The following is a 21,868-nucleotide window of genomic DNA, read 5'->3' as shown; positions in this document are numbered from 1 at the left end:
CTTAAGACAAATTCTCAAAATATGCTAGCACTTTAAATTTTAAATTTAGTGGAGCTGTTTATAGAATGTAAGTTGGTAACTTTCAAGGGAAAATATAGCATGTATGACACTTGCGTTTTCTTAAATAAGGGTTTAAGTTTTAATTCAATCTAAAAAATTGAATAAATTGTATTAGTTTAGTTTGTGTATATTAAAATATTGTAATTGAATGCAAACATTCAAACCTCAGAATAATAATATTTTCTCCAAGGGTTTTGTCCCAGATGTGAAAATATCCAACAAACCCTAACTAAATATTATTTATTTTTTAATATTTACAGTAAAATCTTAACACGAAGCTAAATCGTTTTGGAAAAGTTTTCAGCAGTGTTATATTACTATTTAATTGATCCGTTTATTTTAATTATTTCTCTTCATTAACTTAACAAACTCTACAAACGTATTAGGTACTACAAATTCAAGAGGGCGCTTATAGTTCTAGAATGCAGGTTAAGTTTATTAACAAGCAAACTAGTAAACTAATGTGGAATAAACTTCTCTTAATCATCTTGAACTCCATTCTACGTGCTTGACTTGAGGAACTTAGTAATACATTTCTCTAAGTAAGTTTATCACACTTCCAACTTTATATAATACAAATTAAATCATTACCAGAAATGTTGAGAATTTCAACAATTTATCATGGAGATTCTAGTTAAAATAAACCAAAATAGAATTAATAATATGCTTAGTATTGTGATTTAGAGTGAATGGTTGTTAACATAATTTACTCATTGATCGATAGATCATATTCACTTAGTTAATAAAGAAAGTTAGTGAAATAAATGTCACCATTAAATAAAATCCCGGCAAGGTCACATAAATACCTTACTTTAAAATGTTTGTACATATTTTTACAGTAGTGAAGGTTTTATATTAACTATTTATTTTGGAATGTTTTGAATTTTCGATGTTAATAAATGCATTAGTACCGGTAACACGTAATCAATGTTCAACATGTATTGTGATTCCTTTTATGTGCCTCAGTTTAAATAATCTGTTGGTTTGGCTGGAGAAGTTTTGTTTTGTTTTGGAAGCTTACTGTTCTCGCTACAAACTCGCAAACCAGCTGGTTATATATTTTTGAAATGTTTACCTTAGAGGTCGGACTTGGATCTCAAGCCTCCAAAATTGTAGATTTTGGTTTGCTTATGTGGAAACAAATGAAGGTCGTTCAGGTGAGAAGAACTTATTCTGCAATGGAGAACTCTTTCATAAGGTTACAAGACAGTAACAACAGTTAATACATATATGTACGTCTGAGAAATGTATCGGATAGAAGAAATGTGATAATTAATATTTCCATTATATTGTTAATCAGTGTTTCGATTAGTGAAGAAAGCTATGATTTATGGTCGCATTATATTGACATTACGATATTAAAATGTCCGAAACTGAATAAAACTGATCTTTCTCATTTCAACTTTACGACTTATAAACGCAAAACGCACAATAAAGAAAATAAATGAGAGGAGAAAAGTAAATTCGTTAACCATAAACATTTTTTATTGCTGATATTAGTAGTATTCATCATTCTAAACTCGAAGAATTTCATTTTACTGCGTTGTCATTTTGGAAGACATATTTTCATTTATGCCTCGCTTGTAAAGAATTTTATTGCTACTAAAGTATGTCAAAGGAATGATTTCTTTCATTTTATTTTATACGTGAATTATTTGCTGTAAATAACACCCTGTGTAAATTAAATGCTCTCTGTTTTACATAATTTTTATTAACTTATTTGGCAAATCTTTGGTATCTATTAAATTAATCCTTTGTAAACTTCTATCCAGTTAAATAACACATTATACAGATATTGTGTAAAGTTTCTATATCGGATTTAAAGCAGGAAAATTGATAAATTATAAAATGCATGTATTCTTCATAGTTTGAGTTTTATATTACATCAAACAAATTTAATTTGTATACTTAGAGGTGTTCCTTTAATCATTTAATTTTTACTTTCATAATTAATTTTTCTCATTAAGCATAAAAATTTGTTAAATTAGTCTCAACTTAAACGCCTTACATTCGTCAAACCCATAAGTGGACTTTCTTTTGGTTATAAGTGTACCCTAAAAAAACATTAAAAATGCTAATAGTATGAAAACGCAAAATAACTTAAACGTTACGTATCAACTCTCTTTTGACATGTGAATGTTGGATTGGATTTGATAGGAGTGATTGGAGTTGAAGTTCGCGAGTCACATCAGACAACCTGTTATGTACTGACTGCCACAGCGGCTCACTGAGTCAATCAGTCATTCCGTCTGTTGATGTCAATTCTCCTTTGATCGTCAATCATTGACATTGGCAGTGAACGCTTTGATCTACGGTTTACATGTTGTAAATTGCAGCATCTCTGTGTGATTAGGTTATTTAATGGGATTACATCCTATTGCAACTTGATCTTATTTATTGTCTTTTGAACTGACTTGATTTAGGGTCAAGCATGGGTATTATCTTTGATTTAAAGCTGTCCTATCAAATTACCATTTTACCAACTCCAACGTTTTGTTATGTATGCAAGATGTATAGATTTGATATAGGTTTGGTGCAGGGAGTTATCCTAGCCCGAGACCCATCCTGTTTCCTAACAGATTCTCTTCAGCTATATTTGACTTCCCATCACTGGTTCAGCGTTCACAAATAAGTCATTACTGGTTTCGATATTTAATAATAATTGCTATAGAACCATCAGAACAGCCCAGTCTCGTTCAAATCTTACAATATGTGTACCTGAAAGACGTACAAGAGGAAAAAAAGGTTAATAGCTATTGATAACAGCGATGTTACGACGGGGTTGTACTGTTTTTAAGCAAACATTATTTCCTGACTTCTTGTGAACCGATCCCCAACGAGTTTCCTATCGGGGAAGGCATGAACACAATGAGTTATTTCAAAGTATATTCTACAACTAACTAAAACTACAATTTAATCGCTGGTTTAAGGTTGCGTTAATTTACTAGATGAAAAAGGTAGTTTACTAGAATGTATGTATTAAAGATCCTGAAATGTTTTTTGTCTACTATATACAGTAGAGTGTCTAACCTTGAAGTGAGAATCATGCAGGGGTTATTTTGAAAAGAAGAGAGTTGACAAAATTTTTTTTAATATTAGGCCTATATAATATGCAGATTTACATTGGTGCAATGGTTTCTGTGCCATAAATTGTATTTCTTAACAATGTTATAACATAATACATAAATTTTACCATTAGGAAGTACAAAATAATGCGGACAAGACGTATAAACTATTCTTTACCATGGCTTAGGGGCAAATGTAAGCAAATGTGAAGATTTTTCAGTTTAAACTAGCTACCAAACTTATTTCTTTCTAAAAAATAGAATAAAATAAAAACGCAAATGTAAAATACCCAAAACCTGTTATGAATACTAAAGCTCGTGGTCATGAACATTCATCCCATTCCTATCAATGTTCAATAAATGTTTGAAAAATACATGCCACAAAGTTTTCTTTCCATTTCACGTGAAAGTATTTTGGTATGCGCATTACTTCTCTTGTTTGGTATTTTGCGCAAATAAAATATTCGTATTTACAACCAATTATTTAACAAATCAATAGATCCTAAAATAATGTATAAATCTATACATGTAAAAGTAGGTGTGGGTTTGTTTGTATGTTTGTATATTTGACAGTAATAATCTTAGACACCGCTGGACCGATGGCCACGAAACTTGGTACATAGGTATGGAATTTCATGTTATATGTTTATACACCATCAATTTTGTGATCCGTCCAAACAGCTCCACCTCAGTGGCTCTGGAGTTTCGCCATGTTGACCTTATGAATACTTATATTTAAATGGAATTAAAGAATCGTAACAGCTGTTTCAACAAAACAATTTTTTCTGTGATGTTCAATAGCATTAAAATGTTCAGAATATATGGATTTTTTACAGTTTTATGTTTATGTAGCCAGTTAATACTGATAGTAAATTCATAAAAGTCTATCTACAAACAGCAGAACTAGGGATAATAATAATTGTTCTCTTTAGCGTTCTCAAGCTGCTTGCCATTATTTTCAAGAAACTAAAATTTGTCTCTTCTGCATCTTGACCCCGTTGCAAGGCACGGGTAGTGGCTAGTATACTTTTAAAATCCATCGAACGGATTTAATCTATTTTATTAAAAAAATTGTGTTAAAAACTTCTTAATTCTACAATATTTGCACAATCTATAAACGATCCCTTCATCTTTTTATCACTAACATTTTCCTCGTCCCCAAATAGGATTCTCGTAAATTACTTTTACTTTAAACGTAAACAAAGTTGTTTGAGTCACTCGACGTTCCAAATTAAACCAATCCTGTATATCAAGTAAATGACATTCTGTATAATCAGCTGTTTGTAATCAAGGCATCGTCAAAGACCTCTGGAGAGAGTGTGTTTGACAGGATCTAAAGCTTTATAGGTCTCTGACTGTGAGCGTGGAGTAATATACCTCGACAAATTATACTTGCTACCTAATACGCATATATTGCAATATCAATCAAGTTCGCTTAGTCTAATTGATTTATTTAAAATTAGAAAAGTTAAGTTTAGTAACCCAAATAAAATTATATTCATTGTAATTTGTGTTTTTAACCAATTGAATGCAATTTACAACATTGTATCTGTTTTGGTCGGGCTATTGTATTCTGGTTATTTGATCCACTGATGTCTTATCCACTCTACTCTAACTAAAAATGAAAATCCAAGAAAAATGATGAGTACCTTTTATTTAATATGTTTCAAAGTTGAGGTTAATAGTATCAAAAACACACAATTATAACTGTTACATTATGAAAATAAATATTTAATTATCTATGGATTAGTAAATCGGACTTAGATAAGCGTGAAACATTGTCATGGTCTCATGTTCTGCATAATTCAGACCACGAAAAAGATTGAACGAATAGTGTTTTGGCCTCTGGGGTCATCAAAATGAAAAAGTGAATCGGTACCGGGCTTAGGTCTTACCATCCCAGATACGGTAAAAGCTAATTCCCTATAGGAAGATTTGTTGAAAAATTGGGTTTTCTGGGTCGAATTATTAAAATTATTAGCTATAGTGCAACGTATGTGTCTGAAATTATATCAATAAACATAATTAAGTTTTCAATCAGATAAACTCTAATAATTTCTAATTGAGATTGTTACATGCAGTATGTTATACTAATCTAATGATTTTGTTGATGTTTTTACAGTTTTAAAAAAGAGTTACCCAGAGAAAGTTTTGAAAAAACTTACTAGTTTAACTTTGTTATTTCCAGCCTACTGTTCTACTCGATGAGTTATTAATAAAATCCATACGAACCAGATTGAATTAAAATGCATCTAGTTGAAAATGAATTCCGTTTCACAACTTAAGATTACCCTGGCAATGCATTTCCAAGTTATCGATTTGAATTTTAAAGACCACATTAATCTTACTCCAAGACAAGTCTTGAAAAGTCGCGTTCTTCTTTGTTAAAGTTAGACAGGATCTAAGTTCTCGAGGGTTTGTGACTTACTAAAAATAACGATTTTAAGTTCTTGGTGATGACATTTAAAATTTTCATTTTTATTAATAAACTACATATGATATATCTTTATAGATTCATTATTGTAAGATGTTTAAGATATAGCAATGATTTTTAGACTCGACGTAGTAGCACTTAAATTTGGACCCAAACTGTAAGTTGTTATTGGTATATTACGATTAGTACGACAAACAAATTGTTGTACCGGTAATGTATTTTTTATAATTTTGTGTTTGTGTTTATGTCGGTGGCAAAGTTTATGGATATAATTTATAGATAAAGCATACTCCCTTAGTCGATTTCTCGTCCTTATAGATCAGCTGAAGACAATTTTATTGTTAGTTTCGTCATCTGCACTGTAGTGGTCATGTTTTGTTTACAATTTGTTTCTTGATATTTTAGTAATTTCAACCCTCGTTTAGCCAAATAAAACGATCTAATCATAAACAGTAATTTGCCCCTTAGTTATATAACCAAACAGTAAAGCACATATCAAGAAATTAGCCCTATAATAATATAAACAAAATCTCGTCGACACTAGCTATCAGTGTCACCGGACCTAAACAAGACACGAAAACGAGCTTCAAAATTTACAATGATATGAGAAGTCTATATGATATAATGTTCGTGGTCAGTAATTTCTAAACAGAATATTACCCAAACTACCGAATTGTCTAAGAAACTTACATAGAAAAAGCTAAAGTAAATTTATAGAAGGAGTCTGAAATTCACAATTAGTTTTCACTTGTCCTGTCAAAATTTACATACAGATGTGTGACATGACATATTTGGACGATCACGTGGTTGACACAAGCGTAACGATTCCAGTTTTGGTCTTGCCCAATACCGGTCGAGCTTGCGCAAAGTGAAACTTGCCAAGTAAAAAGTTGCGACAAAAAGTGGCCTCAAGCAATCAGAGCATTCCATACTTTGTTGACATTCCCCTCGTTCTCGCGAGCGACTCCAAGGAGATTCCTCTAGATTCCGTCATTCTCAATTACAGTAGAGTCTCGATTATTCAATATTCGGTCACTCGTCCCTCCGTGAGTCCAGATGACACGGCTTGTTTTAGGCATTTGCATTTCCACTTGTGGTGCATCCATTTGCACTTTGTGATTGTTTTACCACGCAGAATTCTACCACATTGACTAAAGAAAGATACTACACTGTTCGTCAACTCCGCGTTACTGCTTACTTCTTTGCTGTTTCTTGCGTATAACAAATACAATTTAACTTGCTTATAATCAATGTCTTTATCACTTCAAAAAATGAATTCCATTGCATTGCAATCATTAGAAATTAGGCCTTTAATATTTTACGTTTAAACAACCAAAAGGTGAGGTGTACAGTTCTTTTAAGTAGGGCTTGCAAACATTTGCCTCCTGGTTTGGGAAACGATTCAGGAAATTTTAATACTACATGTATATGTTTCTAGTCTCCAGATATCATTGTTTTTTGTCTACAGGTGTATTCCTGGTACTATGTGTGTCTGATCTCCTAATATAATTTGTTTTCCACCTACAGATGTTCTCCTGGTACTACATGTCGTATTTTTGCCTACATTACATATTTTTGCGTGTCTCCTGATAACATCGTCTCTGCCTACAGCTGATCTCCTGATCCCCACAGCAGGATGACGGAAGGTATACTGGAGTGGTATGCTGACCAGACGGTGCTGGTGACTGGTGGCACTGGATTTATGGGCAAAGTTCTCCTGGAGAAGCTGCTCAGAGCTTGTCCAGACATCAAGCGCATCTACATATTGTGTCGTGCCAAGAGGGGCTTTTCACCAACTACAAGAGTATCAGAAATAACTAAGCTTCCTGTGAGTAAGAGTTTATATTTATATATCAGCGAATGTAACACGCATTTCCGATGTCAAAGCATACACTAAACGGACTAAGGACTATAGGCTAATAAATAGAGACTAGAATCATCATAACAACAGTAAAATTTGTCAACATTTTAGCCTGTTCCAAATAAAAGAAAATTGTAATCATTTTTAACATTTTTTATAAATTAGTAGTTTTTGTATCGAGACATTGCTATTGATTTGCTATATCAAATGAAGATGTTGCATAGAAATAACTGCAATCCAAACATCTGACCTGCAAGCAAACCTCATCTGTTAAATAACAATGCTGTAAAGGTGTAAAGTGTATGACTACACTCATCTTACTAGGTATATCGTGAATTGTCTGATAGTTTGTTTTAACTGTAGCCATGCGTCTACACAGTCAAACGGACAATCAATTTTACTTAAAGAAGCGTATTACAAAAAGTTACACATTATTTATAAAATATAAATCAGTCCAAATCTGACCATGGTAATCAAAGTATTTTCTATTCTCATAGTTATGGATCAAAGATACCGCATTCAATTACTTTATTTGTATTATTCGGACATGTACTCATAGCTCTTGCATAAATAAAAATATTATAGTTATATTTAAGAATTATTTTTCTAAGTGCTGACGGGATCACGTCTTACAGATTTCATTAAATATTCTATAGCGAATCCAACAAAATAGTATCTTGATCTTAAAGACTGTTGAAGAAGCAAGTCGCTATCTTAATGTCGTCTGACGCCTCCAGTTCCGGTGAGAGCAAACAAACTTGAAAGGTATCAGGGGACTCTTACTTCTGTAGGTTAAACGTTAAACTTAGCCCATCTAATATACTGTATAGATAGTTGTTATCACGTCTTGTAACAATTACAATGCGAGCACCCTTTTTTAATACAATTATTGTAATTTTATGTAAAACATTTGAAGGACCATATGCCTACATCTGTAAAAAAAAAAACAATTTATTTTAGAGATTTTTGTATGCACTGCTAGACAGATATGCAAATTAAACGTATAGGTACGCACGTACAGTAACGCACAGGTATTAATGGTATTATGTATATTTACAACATATTAAATACAAGTTTTCTTAGCTAAATAAATTGTTATTGGATTTATCACAGTCCTTGACACTAGGTTCAACGAATGGTAGCTTTGATATTGGTTAAGATCAGCTTGTTTTGTAGACCTGATAGTTAATTATAATCCTAAAGATAGAGGACAGTGGGTTCAAGTTTGCAAATTGCTAAAATGCTACAAAACGGTAACTGGAATTCAATCCGTAAATGTAGACTATGAGTAAAGAATCTATCTAGTGAGTTAGAAACATCTCGATGTTTTAAAGATATCAAATACAAAATATTTAGTAACAATAAATTCTAGCCTTAAATTCGAACTGAACTGACATCAAACACTAAAGAGCACTAAAAAAATCAAAAAAGGACTGTGTACCAGCGGAGAACAAATACAAAACTTTCTAGAACCACAGATAAATAAGATAATATCTTACTTCTCTGTGCTAGAAACGAAAACATGCCATTTTTAATTAATTATTTAAAAAATAGAAAAATGAATTATGGAACAGTAAACGCCAAGATTCTTGCGTGATTTCTCAGATAACACGCAGCCTAGTTAGTGTTAATACAAGCGAAATATACACTGGTAAATGCCGAAGTAAAACATTAACTGTGTTTTATCAGCCCTCTGAGTCGAGGGTAAATTTAGCTCTGCCATGTTGGCAATTCGTCATGCGGTTGACAAGTTTCACAAAGCTCACACAATAACGATGTGCCAATATTTGTTCACTAAATTCCCACATTGCCCCAACCTTGTTGAGCACAGATTTTTTCCACCATTCAACATCGTGCTTTGCCCGTTTTTGTAAATTACTGTACTATAATTATATTCCTTAATATCAAATAGCATTATTTTAACAGGTATAAAAAACACCAGATAATTTGTATTGAAAACTTCTACGGTCAGAGTAGGTTGTGAAATCTGGATCCTCTGGAGATGATTCTGTCGTCGAAGGTATTCGCTCACGTTTTGGGCTGCATAGCACTAATCCTCCTTCTTCGACACAAACTACAATTAAACTCAAGATTTGAATAGTAGTTTGTCCTAAAGATATATTGCTGTCGAGACCAAGAGCAGATTTAATGTCCATACAATATATTTACTGAATAATATTACACAATTGTTACACTCTAGCTATTCGACCGTCTTCGCAAGGAGAACCCGGCGGTCCTCCGCAAGCTGGTGGCGGTGGAGGGAGACCTGACGGCGGTGGACCTAGGTCTTCGCCCTGACCTGAAGACTCAACTGCTGCGGGAAGTCACCGTGGTGTTCAACGGGGCGGCGTCCCTGAGGCTGGAGTGGGGACTCAAGGCAGCCATAGAGAGTAACACCCTGGGAACACTGAGGGTGCTCGAACTGGCCGAGCAGATGAGTAACCTACAGGTAACTAAAGTTCAAATTAATTTAAGTAGTTATTTGGACGAATTGTCGGAACGATTCCTTTATGTTAATCTCTAATTTTAATTATCTGTTGGCTTGTTCAGCCAGCCTAAAACAAGGTTTAAGCTGATAAAACCTTAAAGTACTTCCGTTGGTTTGTCATTATAAAACCTAAAATTAAAAACTGAGATCTCTTTTGAAAGCTGCATCGAATAAACTCTAGAGGTCTAGCTTGCCCATTTTTTTACTTAGCAAGCCACCTGAGAGAGCCATTGATTATGAGTTACTGTAATTACAGCTGACAATCACTGGGTTCAAATTTGCACCTCTCGTCATATAGGAACCGTCTTGTGAAATACTGAATACTAAAAAAATGCGATGTATTTCCGTGCTGTATTAACTCTAAACCGTATCGAGTACATCAAGACATCTTCTTTTTTCCTGTATTCGAAATATCTTGAGTGCCAATGGCTTTAGACACATTCTAATGGTCATACTGTCTGATTGTTTGAGCGCACTGAAAAACATGTTTCTTATAATCCTAAACCAGCAGAGGTGTCTGGTAACCCTAACGTTTAAGTTGCAGCGTAAATGTTGAACTTTGGCTTAGTGGATGAGTATTTTTTGCAGTTACAGTTGAGGTACTTTTCCTTTTGAAACTTATTTTAATATACATGTTAAAAATATAAACCTGGGGAAATGGTGGTTGTAATAGAAAACTAATCAATGGAAGTCCTCCAACGCGTTTAGTAACGGAGAGTCCTTATTGATTTAATGATAATCAATACCTTTATAATGAGGGATTTTATATTTTACCTTTACGCTCATGCGGTCATTTGGTCATAAAATGAACGTAAGGTCGGCTAGGTTAGGTCAGATGGTTGACGCTCGGATGGTTGAGTATATTGTGGTCTCTTCGGACAAGCAACAAAGATAATTTAAGCTGACAACTCTCTTATCTTAAAATAAAATATGAAATAAACCGATATAGAAATCCGCCTTAATATAGCTGAATCGAAGGAAGTCACCTATTGAATCACTTAGCTCACTCCAATCAACTGAAAAATCCACCAGGGGGAGACATCAAAAGGCAATCATTGACTCTGCCCACAATCTATAGATTCATAGAACTACTTAATAATGAGATTTCAATGCCATATTTGGCTATAAATACATTACTACAGTATCAAGTGTTAGTTCCACTGCCTAGTCAAAACTTTTTCCAGTTTTAGAACATGAAAGAGAAGTGGATTTATGCTACCGAATAATGCGATGCCTTAATTTTTAGGTTTTGTTATGTACACCAACCTTCCACTTTGTATTCATACTAAAACAGAACAAAAGTTAGTACACAGTAATAGTACAGGAATAACTTTTCTTGAAATAACCAAAAAATATTTACATACCAAAACAATTAATATTATAATCTCTGTTTACATAGAAAACCATTGATGCAATAAAAAAATATTTTACGATTGAAGTAGAAAACCCAACAATATTCAGGGCTTTCTCAATATGTTGTAGGTAATTTTCTAAGAAGGTATAAAATTCTCACCGAAATACATAATTTTGGTTTTGCATACAGAGTGCATTTGTTAGTTTAATCAAATGATAACACTTGATAATTAAATAACGTTTTACAATTTTTACCGGATTTATATTTTGCCCAAGGAAAATCCCAAATTATACAGTGTAGCAAACTAGACTTACAAATTTGTTTAAAACTAATAACCTGCAAATAAATTCGATAAAGCTATTTTAACAACAAAATGCCTCATCAGCAAAATGTTTTAGTTGTTTATTTTTAAATATGATATTTGTTAATTACAATTAACATTTTCGTGAATAATTAAAGTAAGGACGTATAAATAGTCCAGGAGCTGAGGGGGTTTGAGCATGCATGAAAGTAGTACGCAATGTTATTGCTGATTATTGTAATATGGACTGTGGTGATCAAAATTACGTATGTCGCCTATTTCAAAAGTGGTCGATAAGGTGGGGGGGGGGGGCAAACATGGCGGTTTGCGCTATGCGTTAAAACGCTGATAGTTCGTAAACGGTAAAAGATAGAACATCGGTTAAAACGTCGTTGGAATTTTAAAAATGTGGACAACAATAATGGTTATTGGGTCCGAGGTCGTATCTCTATAAACAAACAAGTTATTGTATAAAATATGTAAAAATGGACTTTTCGTGTAGTTTTTTAACCGAAAGTAGAATTAATTTGTGAGTGTCGCAAAGAAGTAATATCAAATATCTTTGCTGATAGTTGTAATATGGACTGTGGTGATAAAAGATACGCATGTCGCCTACTTTTCAGGTGGTCGAGAACTTGTGGGGAGGGGGGCAAAGATGGCGGAACGCGCTATGCATCGAGACGACTGTAGCTCGAGAACGGTACGAGATAGGACATCGGTTAAAACGTAGTTTTAATCCAAAAAATATTACCAATAGAAAAGGTCATTGGGTAAAAAGTTGTATCTTAACTAATAAAAAAGTTATAACAATTATAAGTTTAACAAAATCTACATCGTACAGCTATTTTTTTCGAAAATCGTATGGATTGTTGATAAATAATAGTGTAATTCCTTAATTACTCGGCTATATATTAACTAGATGCATTTTCTTATAAGAAAAAAATATATTATTACGAATACATTTGGTTTAAAATGTAAAACAAGGCCTCCAAACTACATATAATACTTGGGGTTTCGCCGCAATCAAATGCATAATACAGACTACCACTACAAATCCAATTTTAATTATTATAAAGTTGTAGGTTATTATAATATGATTATGTAACAGATTCTTATTCAGTTATGCCAGTTATTCAGTTCTTATTAACAGTTGCGCCGATATCAGCAGCACTGCGCAGCAATTATGACGCAACCTATCGGACGAACCCCAAGGCGTTTGGAGGCCGTGTTTTACATTTTAAACCAAATGTATTCGTAATAATATATTTTTTTCTTATAAGAAAATGCATCTAGTTAATATATAGCCGAGTAATTAAGGAATTACACTATTATTTATCAACAATCCATACGATTTTCGAAAAAAATAGCTGTACGATGTAGATTTTGTTAAACTTATAATTGTTATAACTTTTTTATTAGTTAAGATACAACTTTTTACCCAATGACCTTTTCTATTGGTAATATTTTTTGGATTAAAACTACGTTTTAACCGATGTCCTATCTCGTACCGTTCTCGAGCTACAGTCGTCTCGATGCATAGCGCGTTCCGCCATCTTTGCCCCCCTCCCCACAAGTTCTCGACCACCTGAAAAGTAGGCGACATGCGTATTTTTTATCACCACAGTCCATATTACAACTATTAGCAAAGATATTTGATATTACTTCTTTGCGACACTCACAAATTAATTCTACTTTCGGTTAAAAAACTACACGAAAAGTCCATTTTTACATATTTTATACAATAACTTGTTTGTTTATAGAGATACGACCTCGGACCCAATAACCATTATTGTTGTCCACATTTTTAGAATTCCAACGACGTTTTAACCGATGTTCTATCTTTTACCGTTTTCGAACTATCAGCGTTTTAACGCATAGCGCAAACCGCCATGTATGCCCCCTCCCCCCACCTTATCGACCACTTTTGAAATAGGCGACATACGTAATTTTGATCACCACAGTCCATATTACAATAATCAGCAATAACATTGCGTACTACTTTCATGCATGCTCAAACCCCCTCAGCTCCTGGACTAAAAGTAGTTTGTGAAAGATTTAAAACTTATATCAAGCACAGTGTAATACTGAAACTGTGTATCATAATCTAGAGGGTCATAAACCAACGAGCTCATGGTGTGAACTCGTAACAGAGCAAGTTATTACTTTGTTAAAGAATCATTACACATTATTAAATGACGGCCATATAATGCATCTCTTTTGAAAGAGAATCCATACAAAAAATTATACTATTACCATATAAAAATTTAATTTTATATTATCCATGGGTTTTCTTCGCTGTAAACGATTACATAATTTCTCTAATAAAAGCCATAGACATATAAAAAAATTTAATATAGTGTAACTGTACGTTTGGCCGATGTTGAAATTTTATAGCTTCAACCAAGTAAGTTTTTTTAATTCCCAAAGAAAACACATACATAATGCATATTACGACCACAAAATAATATACAACACGATAAAAAAAAATGAAAACCCCTGTTACTACGCTCTTATTATCAGTCTGTACAATCCAAGCTAGAGAAAACTACGACACCCGACGGATTGAAAAAGTCTATGTTACCTTAAAACTAAAATAATTATCCTTCGTAATTTTCAACTTATAGACACATTAACATATCACAGTTGGAATTAGAAATTAAATATATAACATTTTAAAATGTAATGTTAATGAGTTATATAACATTTATAACATAAAACAATATAACATTTTTATTGCTATTTGTACAACCACGCAACATTTAAGTATTAAATGTGTAAATACCTTATTACATTTTACGTTATACAAGATTATGATTTATGGAAAGTAATTTTGTAAAAAAAGTGGTCATTTTCTATTTTCTATTTTTAATTTACAAGTTTTATTGGAAAAATAAAAATAATGATATTTTAAAAAATTTTTAAGACACATACAAAAATGTATTAAGCTATATCTATCGTTATTGGTCAATTACTCGTATTACCGAGTTAACCAAATACATAGTTTAATGTATACCATTTGTTTATAATTAGCCAGTATTACTTAATTTGTTCATGAAATGGAATAGAAGTCTATACTTATTCAAATTCAGCTAGTTTTTGAATTTTCTTGATCAGTGGAAAAAGTGTTAAGTGTCTCATGCCTTAAGAGACTAAGTTTAAATTGATTCTTAGTTTATATAAAATACTCGTTCATTAAAACCCAATCTTCATTCAAGAACACGGACCTTATTTTGCATTAATCAAAGTTTGTCTTTTATAAGTATATAACAAGTGAACAGCTTCCACAACTTGTAGATAGACCAGGTAAGTAAATTCATTATTTTGGTTATTGAAAGAAAATATCTCTGTCTACTAATCTATGGAAAATTGGAAGATAAAATACTAGAATTGTACTTCAATGTATTACTAAGATAAGTGCTGGATTTCTTCTCCCTAAATAAGGGGGCCAGAAATATCTATTACGTTTGTAGTATTAACACTCACTTGCTGTAAGATAAAAATTTTTTATCCAAGAATCTCCAGCATAGTTGATCAAATTTGCTAAACCTTGAAAATAATTGTAATGGGTTGTTTTTCTTTGAAGTTTCTGTAGAAAACAGTTATAAAATAACCCTCCAGTCCTTAATAGTGTACAGAACCTTGAGTTACAGGCAAAAAACAGCGCATGATGTATCTACTTATATTATCTTGGAAATCAAATTGGATAAGTTCCTTTGCCCTAAATTTCATCACTGGAGATGGACTTATGTAAGTTTTGGGTTGAAACTAAAACATATACTTTTAAAACATGTACCTCATTTGTATAACGTTACCTCCAGTTTTATTCAATGGGTAAGATCAATTGTTTATGTTTGATGTATATCTTTGTACACCGATAGTTCTAAATGTTGATCTGTACCGATCAGATTATTTTAATGTGTGATTAAACGTTCAATTTCGATGCAATTTTAAATTGAATTTATTTTACAAACATCTACATTAAAAACAGATATAAAGTGCGCATTCATTTACACAATTCAGACACTGAACTTAAATATTAAGACAGTGGTTAATATTTAAAACAAAATATTTAATAATGATTCCATATTTTTACTATGAACACGTATATAGCCTACAATCTGCAATGGGACAATCTTCCGATGCCCATAGGGAAGCTCTCCATTTTTATAGCAACAAACGTTAGCTCAAAGTGTAAAAGTTTCATTTCCGGTTCTACACCTAACAACTTCCGGTGGGTAAAATGGGTTTTCAAAGCTCCTCTTCTGATGATCAACCTAATCTCACGTAGATTTTACATTTATAAATCTAGAAACTGGGTTTGTTTGGCTAAGAGTCACTTATGAATAAACTATTATAACAAATTAAAAGTAAACGCTCACCCGAAATGTTTACCATAAAACTTATATACTTGATTTTTTAAGCCTAGTATTTAACGTTTTTCTATTAAAACTATACGTCTTATTTAAAATTAACTAATTTAAGAAAGCAGCATTATAAACAAAACGTAATGTGTCCCTATGTTTTATTTACATTTGTATCCAAAGAAATTGAACATAAATAATATAATATAATAAATAATATATAGTGGGGTCGTTTAAATGTTATATAGTTGATAAAGTTGAATGGTTATAAGTAAGTTCAATTAGTAGGATGTGCAGAATAGTATGCTCTCTCAATATCGAAACCTGATAGAAATCTTATTCAACGGTTTAGTTAATTAATTGGCCTGCCATACCATATCTAGTTTGGACTCGATTGGGACAAATGCCGCAGTTCAAACTTTATTAGTATATGGAACTGTTTAATTAGCCTTTACTTTTTATAAAATCCTCATCACAATGAGCAACAGCTAAAGCTTAGTAATTCTGTGCAAGCTTAACAAAACTTAACAATAAAAGTGCTTAGTCATAAAAGTGTTCAAATATGTCCACAGATATAAATTCTAACTAAAATTGTGCATCAGGTTTCTTCACTTTTTTCTAATCGACTAATAATGCTTTACATCATCCAAAAACAAATAACACCGTTAAGTGCTATAATAAACAACTAGGTGAACCCGTGCGAATTCACACGAAAAAAAAATTAGGATATTATAGCAACGTCGTTAGAAGTTGCGTCGTTGTATCGACGTTGGTCTTGGGCTCGATCGTTGACTATATGAATTATTCTAAGTTCTTTTTTCTGTTCAATATAGGAATATTTTGCAGAACGGAGCTAATCATGCTGAAAACTTGCGCGTATGGATTAATATCAACCAAATGATGAGTCAAAATGTGCATGAGTTCAGTGCTGCAAGAGCCATTATTAGCTTTGTTTAGCATTCTTCCTTTAACAGTGGTTTCGACGTCCATAGATATAAATTTGGGCATATGTGGGATGCTCCCCTTCTGACGGTTGTAAGGTGCCAATTGATTGTTAAATTGTGTCGTGCACCTTATACATGAAAGGCCCTTCACCGTTGTGTTCTTCAATTTTAGCTCGAGTGCTGACCATTGCGAGCGCATTTAGATAACGATCTAATGTTATCTTTGTAGTTTCAAGTGATTTGCTCCATTAAGGCTCTGAATATAACAGATTTCTGGATATGGTGGTAAATTCACTTTTCCTTTATGGCAGCAGGATGAAAATCCTTCACCTCGTCCTTCTTTAAAATGTAGCGCACCACATTTCTGACATTTTAATGCCATCTCGCCAAGTGAATGCTGCTGAATTCTTGTATTTGTCAGTGTAATTTTGTACGTTGCGACTAACTGTTCCAGCTCCTCGTCTGGTCTCCTTACGTTTTTCATAGCTTGCCGTATGTTGACTCGCCGTGTCCGACCAGCAATATTTCTTTGTCGTCGGGTCCTTGGCATGTTTAAACGAAAATATAATGTAAATCTTTTCTCCCGTCGTGTTCTATAGGTAACATTCCGTTGTCGGCTTTCTAATATTTTTCAAAACATGCAAACTGTCTACATTTCAAAACCAAACAAAACAGCTGGGATTTAATTTTTGTTCATCTAATGTATTGACATCTGTTTCATAATAACATTCAAATCAATCACAATGTTATCCTTATGGAAGGAACTTTGAGGGCAGCCCACGCCCTTAAAAAGATATATTTCGAAAATCTAAAGCCAGTTTGCACATCTACACACCCAGACGAAGATTTCGGTATGTAAAATGTGAAAAGCCTTATTGTTCACAAAGTTTCATGTAGCGTATTAAATATATGGATTAGAATATAGTAATACGTTTAACAATTTGTGAAGTGTTCTTCGTGTTCTACCTTAAATAGTTTGAAAACAAATAGTGATTCATTTACATTGTATTGCACGTTAGTGAGCAGCCTATCATCTATTATAGCATTATAACACCTGATTTACTGTTCCATTATATTGCAATGAATATATTACAAAGAATCTCTGTAAGAATAATGCTCAAAGAACTTTAAAACCACCACAAAAACTATGTTCTTTATTTAAAGTGAAAGCTTTCGAAATCAATATCAAACTAAAAATATACACCATTTGGTTCAATGAACGTATATAATTTACAAGTAGGTTACAAAATTATGCAAATTGCGAGTTTACATATTTTCTCATTTTAAATATCAACCACCTAAGCAGTAAGCCGCTATTTCTGATTATTTCTGAAATTACTTTTTAAACCAAACTAATTAGGTACGAAATATTACACTACAGGTTTTACCTCTTGCATACTACATTCTCTACAGCATTAAAATTACTTTAGTTCAAGTGCCAAAAATTGCCACCCGTTGTGACATATATGTCTACCTGAAAATGTATATAGAAAATATTTTCAAATTACAATTTCTATAAATCCCAAAAGTAAGTCAGATAGCGTATTGTAACAAGCCCTAAATGTGTAACCTGTTCGACGTCAAAGTACTACATTTTGATTGGGTTGGGTGGAGGTCTGCGTTTTGTGGGTAAGTCCCAGACTTGTGCGGTCATTAATGACTTAACATTGGACACTTAATTAAACTTGGACTTACCAAAGACCAAGATGGATCAGTATATATTCTGGGTCAAGTGACCGTTGTAACTTCTACCTTTACTCAATTGTCACCTGACTATCATTTTGAAATTTCCTCATTCCATGCAATAGCAAAACACATAACCAATAGATTTAAAAAATATTAAAAAACACTAAAAGGGTAAAGTGCATCTAAAATTCTTTGTCATTATTTTCGCTTATACGAAAATTATTCATGGTATATATTTGGTTATTTATCGTAGGTTGATTTTTTTGTGGCAATCATGATTTTTAACGTGTAATTAACAAAAAAAAACTTGTAACAAAATACAGGGTGTCCGGTCATAAGTGTTGAATACATCAAAACCATACGGAAATATATCAGCAAGCATGTGTCTTGATCAATGCCGTAAAATTAAATGGCATTTAGAACTAAATACAAACATGGAATATAAGGGTAAGGTAAGAGGAAGGTTAAATCAAACAATTAAACAGAATACACATCATGCAAATTCAAAACTATATAATCAAAGCTGTAAACGAAGGGTAGTTATAATATCAACAACAATAAATAATAAACCAATTGTTATCATTGGTTAACCTCTAGCTCAATAAAACTTAGAACGGTTTCTAGACTATTTATGTTGTTTAAATTTTATTAGTTTTTGTGTATATAATGACAAATACATAATTAATTTTAGTAATAATAATACAGGAATACAAGCAAAAATGTCCTATAATACGTTTTATTACATATTACCAATGCATAATTGCAGATCCATAAACCGATCCCTAATGATATTTTTGAAATTTTTAAGTATGGTCTGTATATGTAAACATACTCCGACATCTAAAACACCGGTTGAACACATTTCTCCCTCAGATATTTCTTATTCAAAGACTCCTTTTGTGTATTCGTCATATTTGACCTTTTTCAATCTGAAATGGAAAGCATTTTCCATTATTTACTTTCCTTTGCCTCTTTATTTCACAAGACATCGTTTCAAAAGGGAACAACGTGAAAACTGTAGTTAGTACATTAAATGTAATATTAATTATATTGCATAGTAATTGCAAAAAATACAGCGTTATGTCACCGTTTTTAACATTAGAATTCCTTTTAGATATAATTTCATTTCCAAATCAAGAGAACCTTCTATTGAGTATGCTACTTTCGAAATTATAATGGTTCTCCTCTTGATTCTCGATGTAAATATTACAACTCATTGTAAGAGAAATGTAAATTTTAATTATATCATTATCTCTCTAACCTGTTTGTGAAACTGATTCATGCATGTTTGATATGGTAAAAATACACTTCTCTAAAACAAATAACACTTTGTAATATACATCTAAATACCATGTTAACTTTGTCCTGTAAGTTTTTTTTTTATCAAACATGATGAAGTGATTAATTAAAGCAAGCAAACAAGCTCAGACAATGATATATTACTCAGAAAATGCTGATACTAAAGATAAATGTGCTGCTGATGGCTTCTTAATTTGTTGGTTTGTGTTTCGCATCAGTCTCCTTTTTTGTTTTTGTTCTTTTGCAACAAATCTTTTGCTTGAAAGTAAGGGTGTTTTTGAAGAAAGTATTTAATCAAGAAGCTATGCATTCTAAATTTAACAATATAATAGGCAACGTCCAGTTGACTTAGAAAGGCATTATAAGTACCAAACAGGTTAATTATAAAATGAATACAACGAGTAAAATTATATCAACTCAGTATTGGAATCAGGAGTATGGTCTCTGTGTTTTATCTTGAAATACGGCAAAATATTTAAAAAATATTGATTATACATATTGTGTATATTCTACACCGATTTCATGATCGTTTAAAACACAATGCTTTGAACTTTCTTTGACGATCGTGTACGTTGTTTTTGTAATTTATTCATAAATAAAAATATGTCTATGCCGAATAAACAGTAACCCCAGATAGACATTTGTTTTATTTCTATGAACTTTAAAAACTCTTTCAAAATACTTTTTATGTGTTAAATTCTATTTTATATGGATTATTGTTTTAAAATACGACAGTAATCGTGTCATGTGATTTTACAGGCATTCGTCCACCTGTCTACAGCGTTTTGTCACTGCGAGTATGATACTTTAGAGGAGACGACCTACCCCTCCCCCGCCAACCCCCATGATATAATCCGCATCTGTCAGTGGATGGACGACACTACTCTGGAGCTGATAACTGCAAGGTAGGACGGAACTCATAGAACAACATACATAAAGTAAAAAAGACACTAGGCCTATATTAGTTTGTCTTCTCCGTGACGTAACCAATAAGCAGTGTCAGTGTTCGTTAGTGGCCGTGTGAAGATTTATCAAGGAATTGTATCAAACCCCCTTTCATCCGCAGTACAAAGAGTTTAAGTGTGCACCTGTGCTTGCCAACTTCCATATAGATGTTATGATCAAGCAATTGCTATTAAAAAATTCAGTGGAGATATAAAGTTTCAAATACTGTAGGTCGAGATGTTCTTGAGCTTATTATATATCTTTAACAACTTTTTCTTGGATAGTTCCTAAATCTAAGTGCCTCATAGCTCACACATGCATTTACATAGTTATTTAAGCATCAGCAGTAGATGTATAACGCCGATTGATCATCATGAGAGTACGAGGGAGTACGAGGCTGACGTAATGGTATACATGAGGTCAATCAGGGTTATCAGGTGGAGCGCGTATCAGTTGGAGAGTATTATTAGAGAGTATCAGTTGGTCGAGAGTATCAGTTGGTCGAGAGTATCAGTTGGTCGAGAGTATCAGTTGGTCGAGAGTATCAGTTGGTCGAGAGTATCAGTTGGACGAGAGTTTTGGTTGGACGAGAGTATCAGTTGGTCGAGAGTATTAGTTGGACGAGAGTTTTGGTTAGACGAGAGTTTCGGTTGGACGAGAGTATTATTTGGACGAGAGTATCAGTTGGACGAGAGTATTATTTGGACGAGAGTTTTGGTTAGACGAGAGTTTCGGTTGGACGAGAGTATTATTTGGACGAGAGTATCAGTTGGACGAGAGTATTATTTGGACGAGAGTATCAGTTGTTCGAAAGTATCAGTTGGACGAGAGTTTCGATTGGACGAGAGTATCAGTTGGACGAGTGTTTCTGTTGGACGAGAGTATCAGTTGGACGAGAGTATCGTCAGTGATAGTTAGCTTTAGTTAAATATAAACAATGAATTAAATGGGAAACGCTGCACCGACTGATCGTAGTCGTAATATCTTTAAGTGTTCCAAACTTATTTTCAAGCGTACACGGATCACGTGCATCTACTTGTAGTATCCAAGTCAATGGTATATCCGCTTCA

General features: G+C 32.8%; 1 protein-coding gene across 1 annotated transcript in view; it reads left to right on the top strand.

Annotated features, from left to right (window-relative positions):
• LOC129002759 (putative fatty acyl-CoA reductase CG5065) overlaps nt 1-21,868 on the top strand; it is a 72,521-nt gene that overhangs the window by 13,851 nt on the left and 36,802 nt on the right. The window contains exons 2-4 of the mRNA XM_054430798.1: nt 7,171-7,387; nt 9,621-9,869; nt 20,613-20,758. Coding sequence (XP_054286773.1) covers nt 7,196-7,387; nt 9,621-9,869; nt 20,613-20,758 — 587 coding nt within the window. The 5' untranslated portion in view covers nt 7,171-7,195. The remainder of the gene's footprint in view (nt 1-7,170; nt 7,388-9,620; nt 9,870-20,612; nt 20,759-21,868) is intronic.

The sequence above is a fragment of the Macrosteles quadrilineatus genome, unplaced genomic scaffold (genome assembly GCF_028750875.1).
Source record: "Macrosteles quadrilineatus isolate MER2022 unplaced genomic scaffold, UCM_ALF_1.0 Scaffold_9__3_contigs__length_116548681, whole genome shotgun sequence".
NCBI lineage: Eukaryota > Metazoa > Arthropoda > Insecta > Hemiptera > Cicadellidae > Macrosteles > Macrosteles quadrilineatus.
The sequence above is the reverse complement of the archived record's forward strand: the minus strand, read 5'-3'. Positions and strand labels throughout refer to the sequence as shown.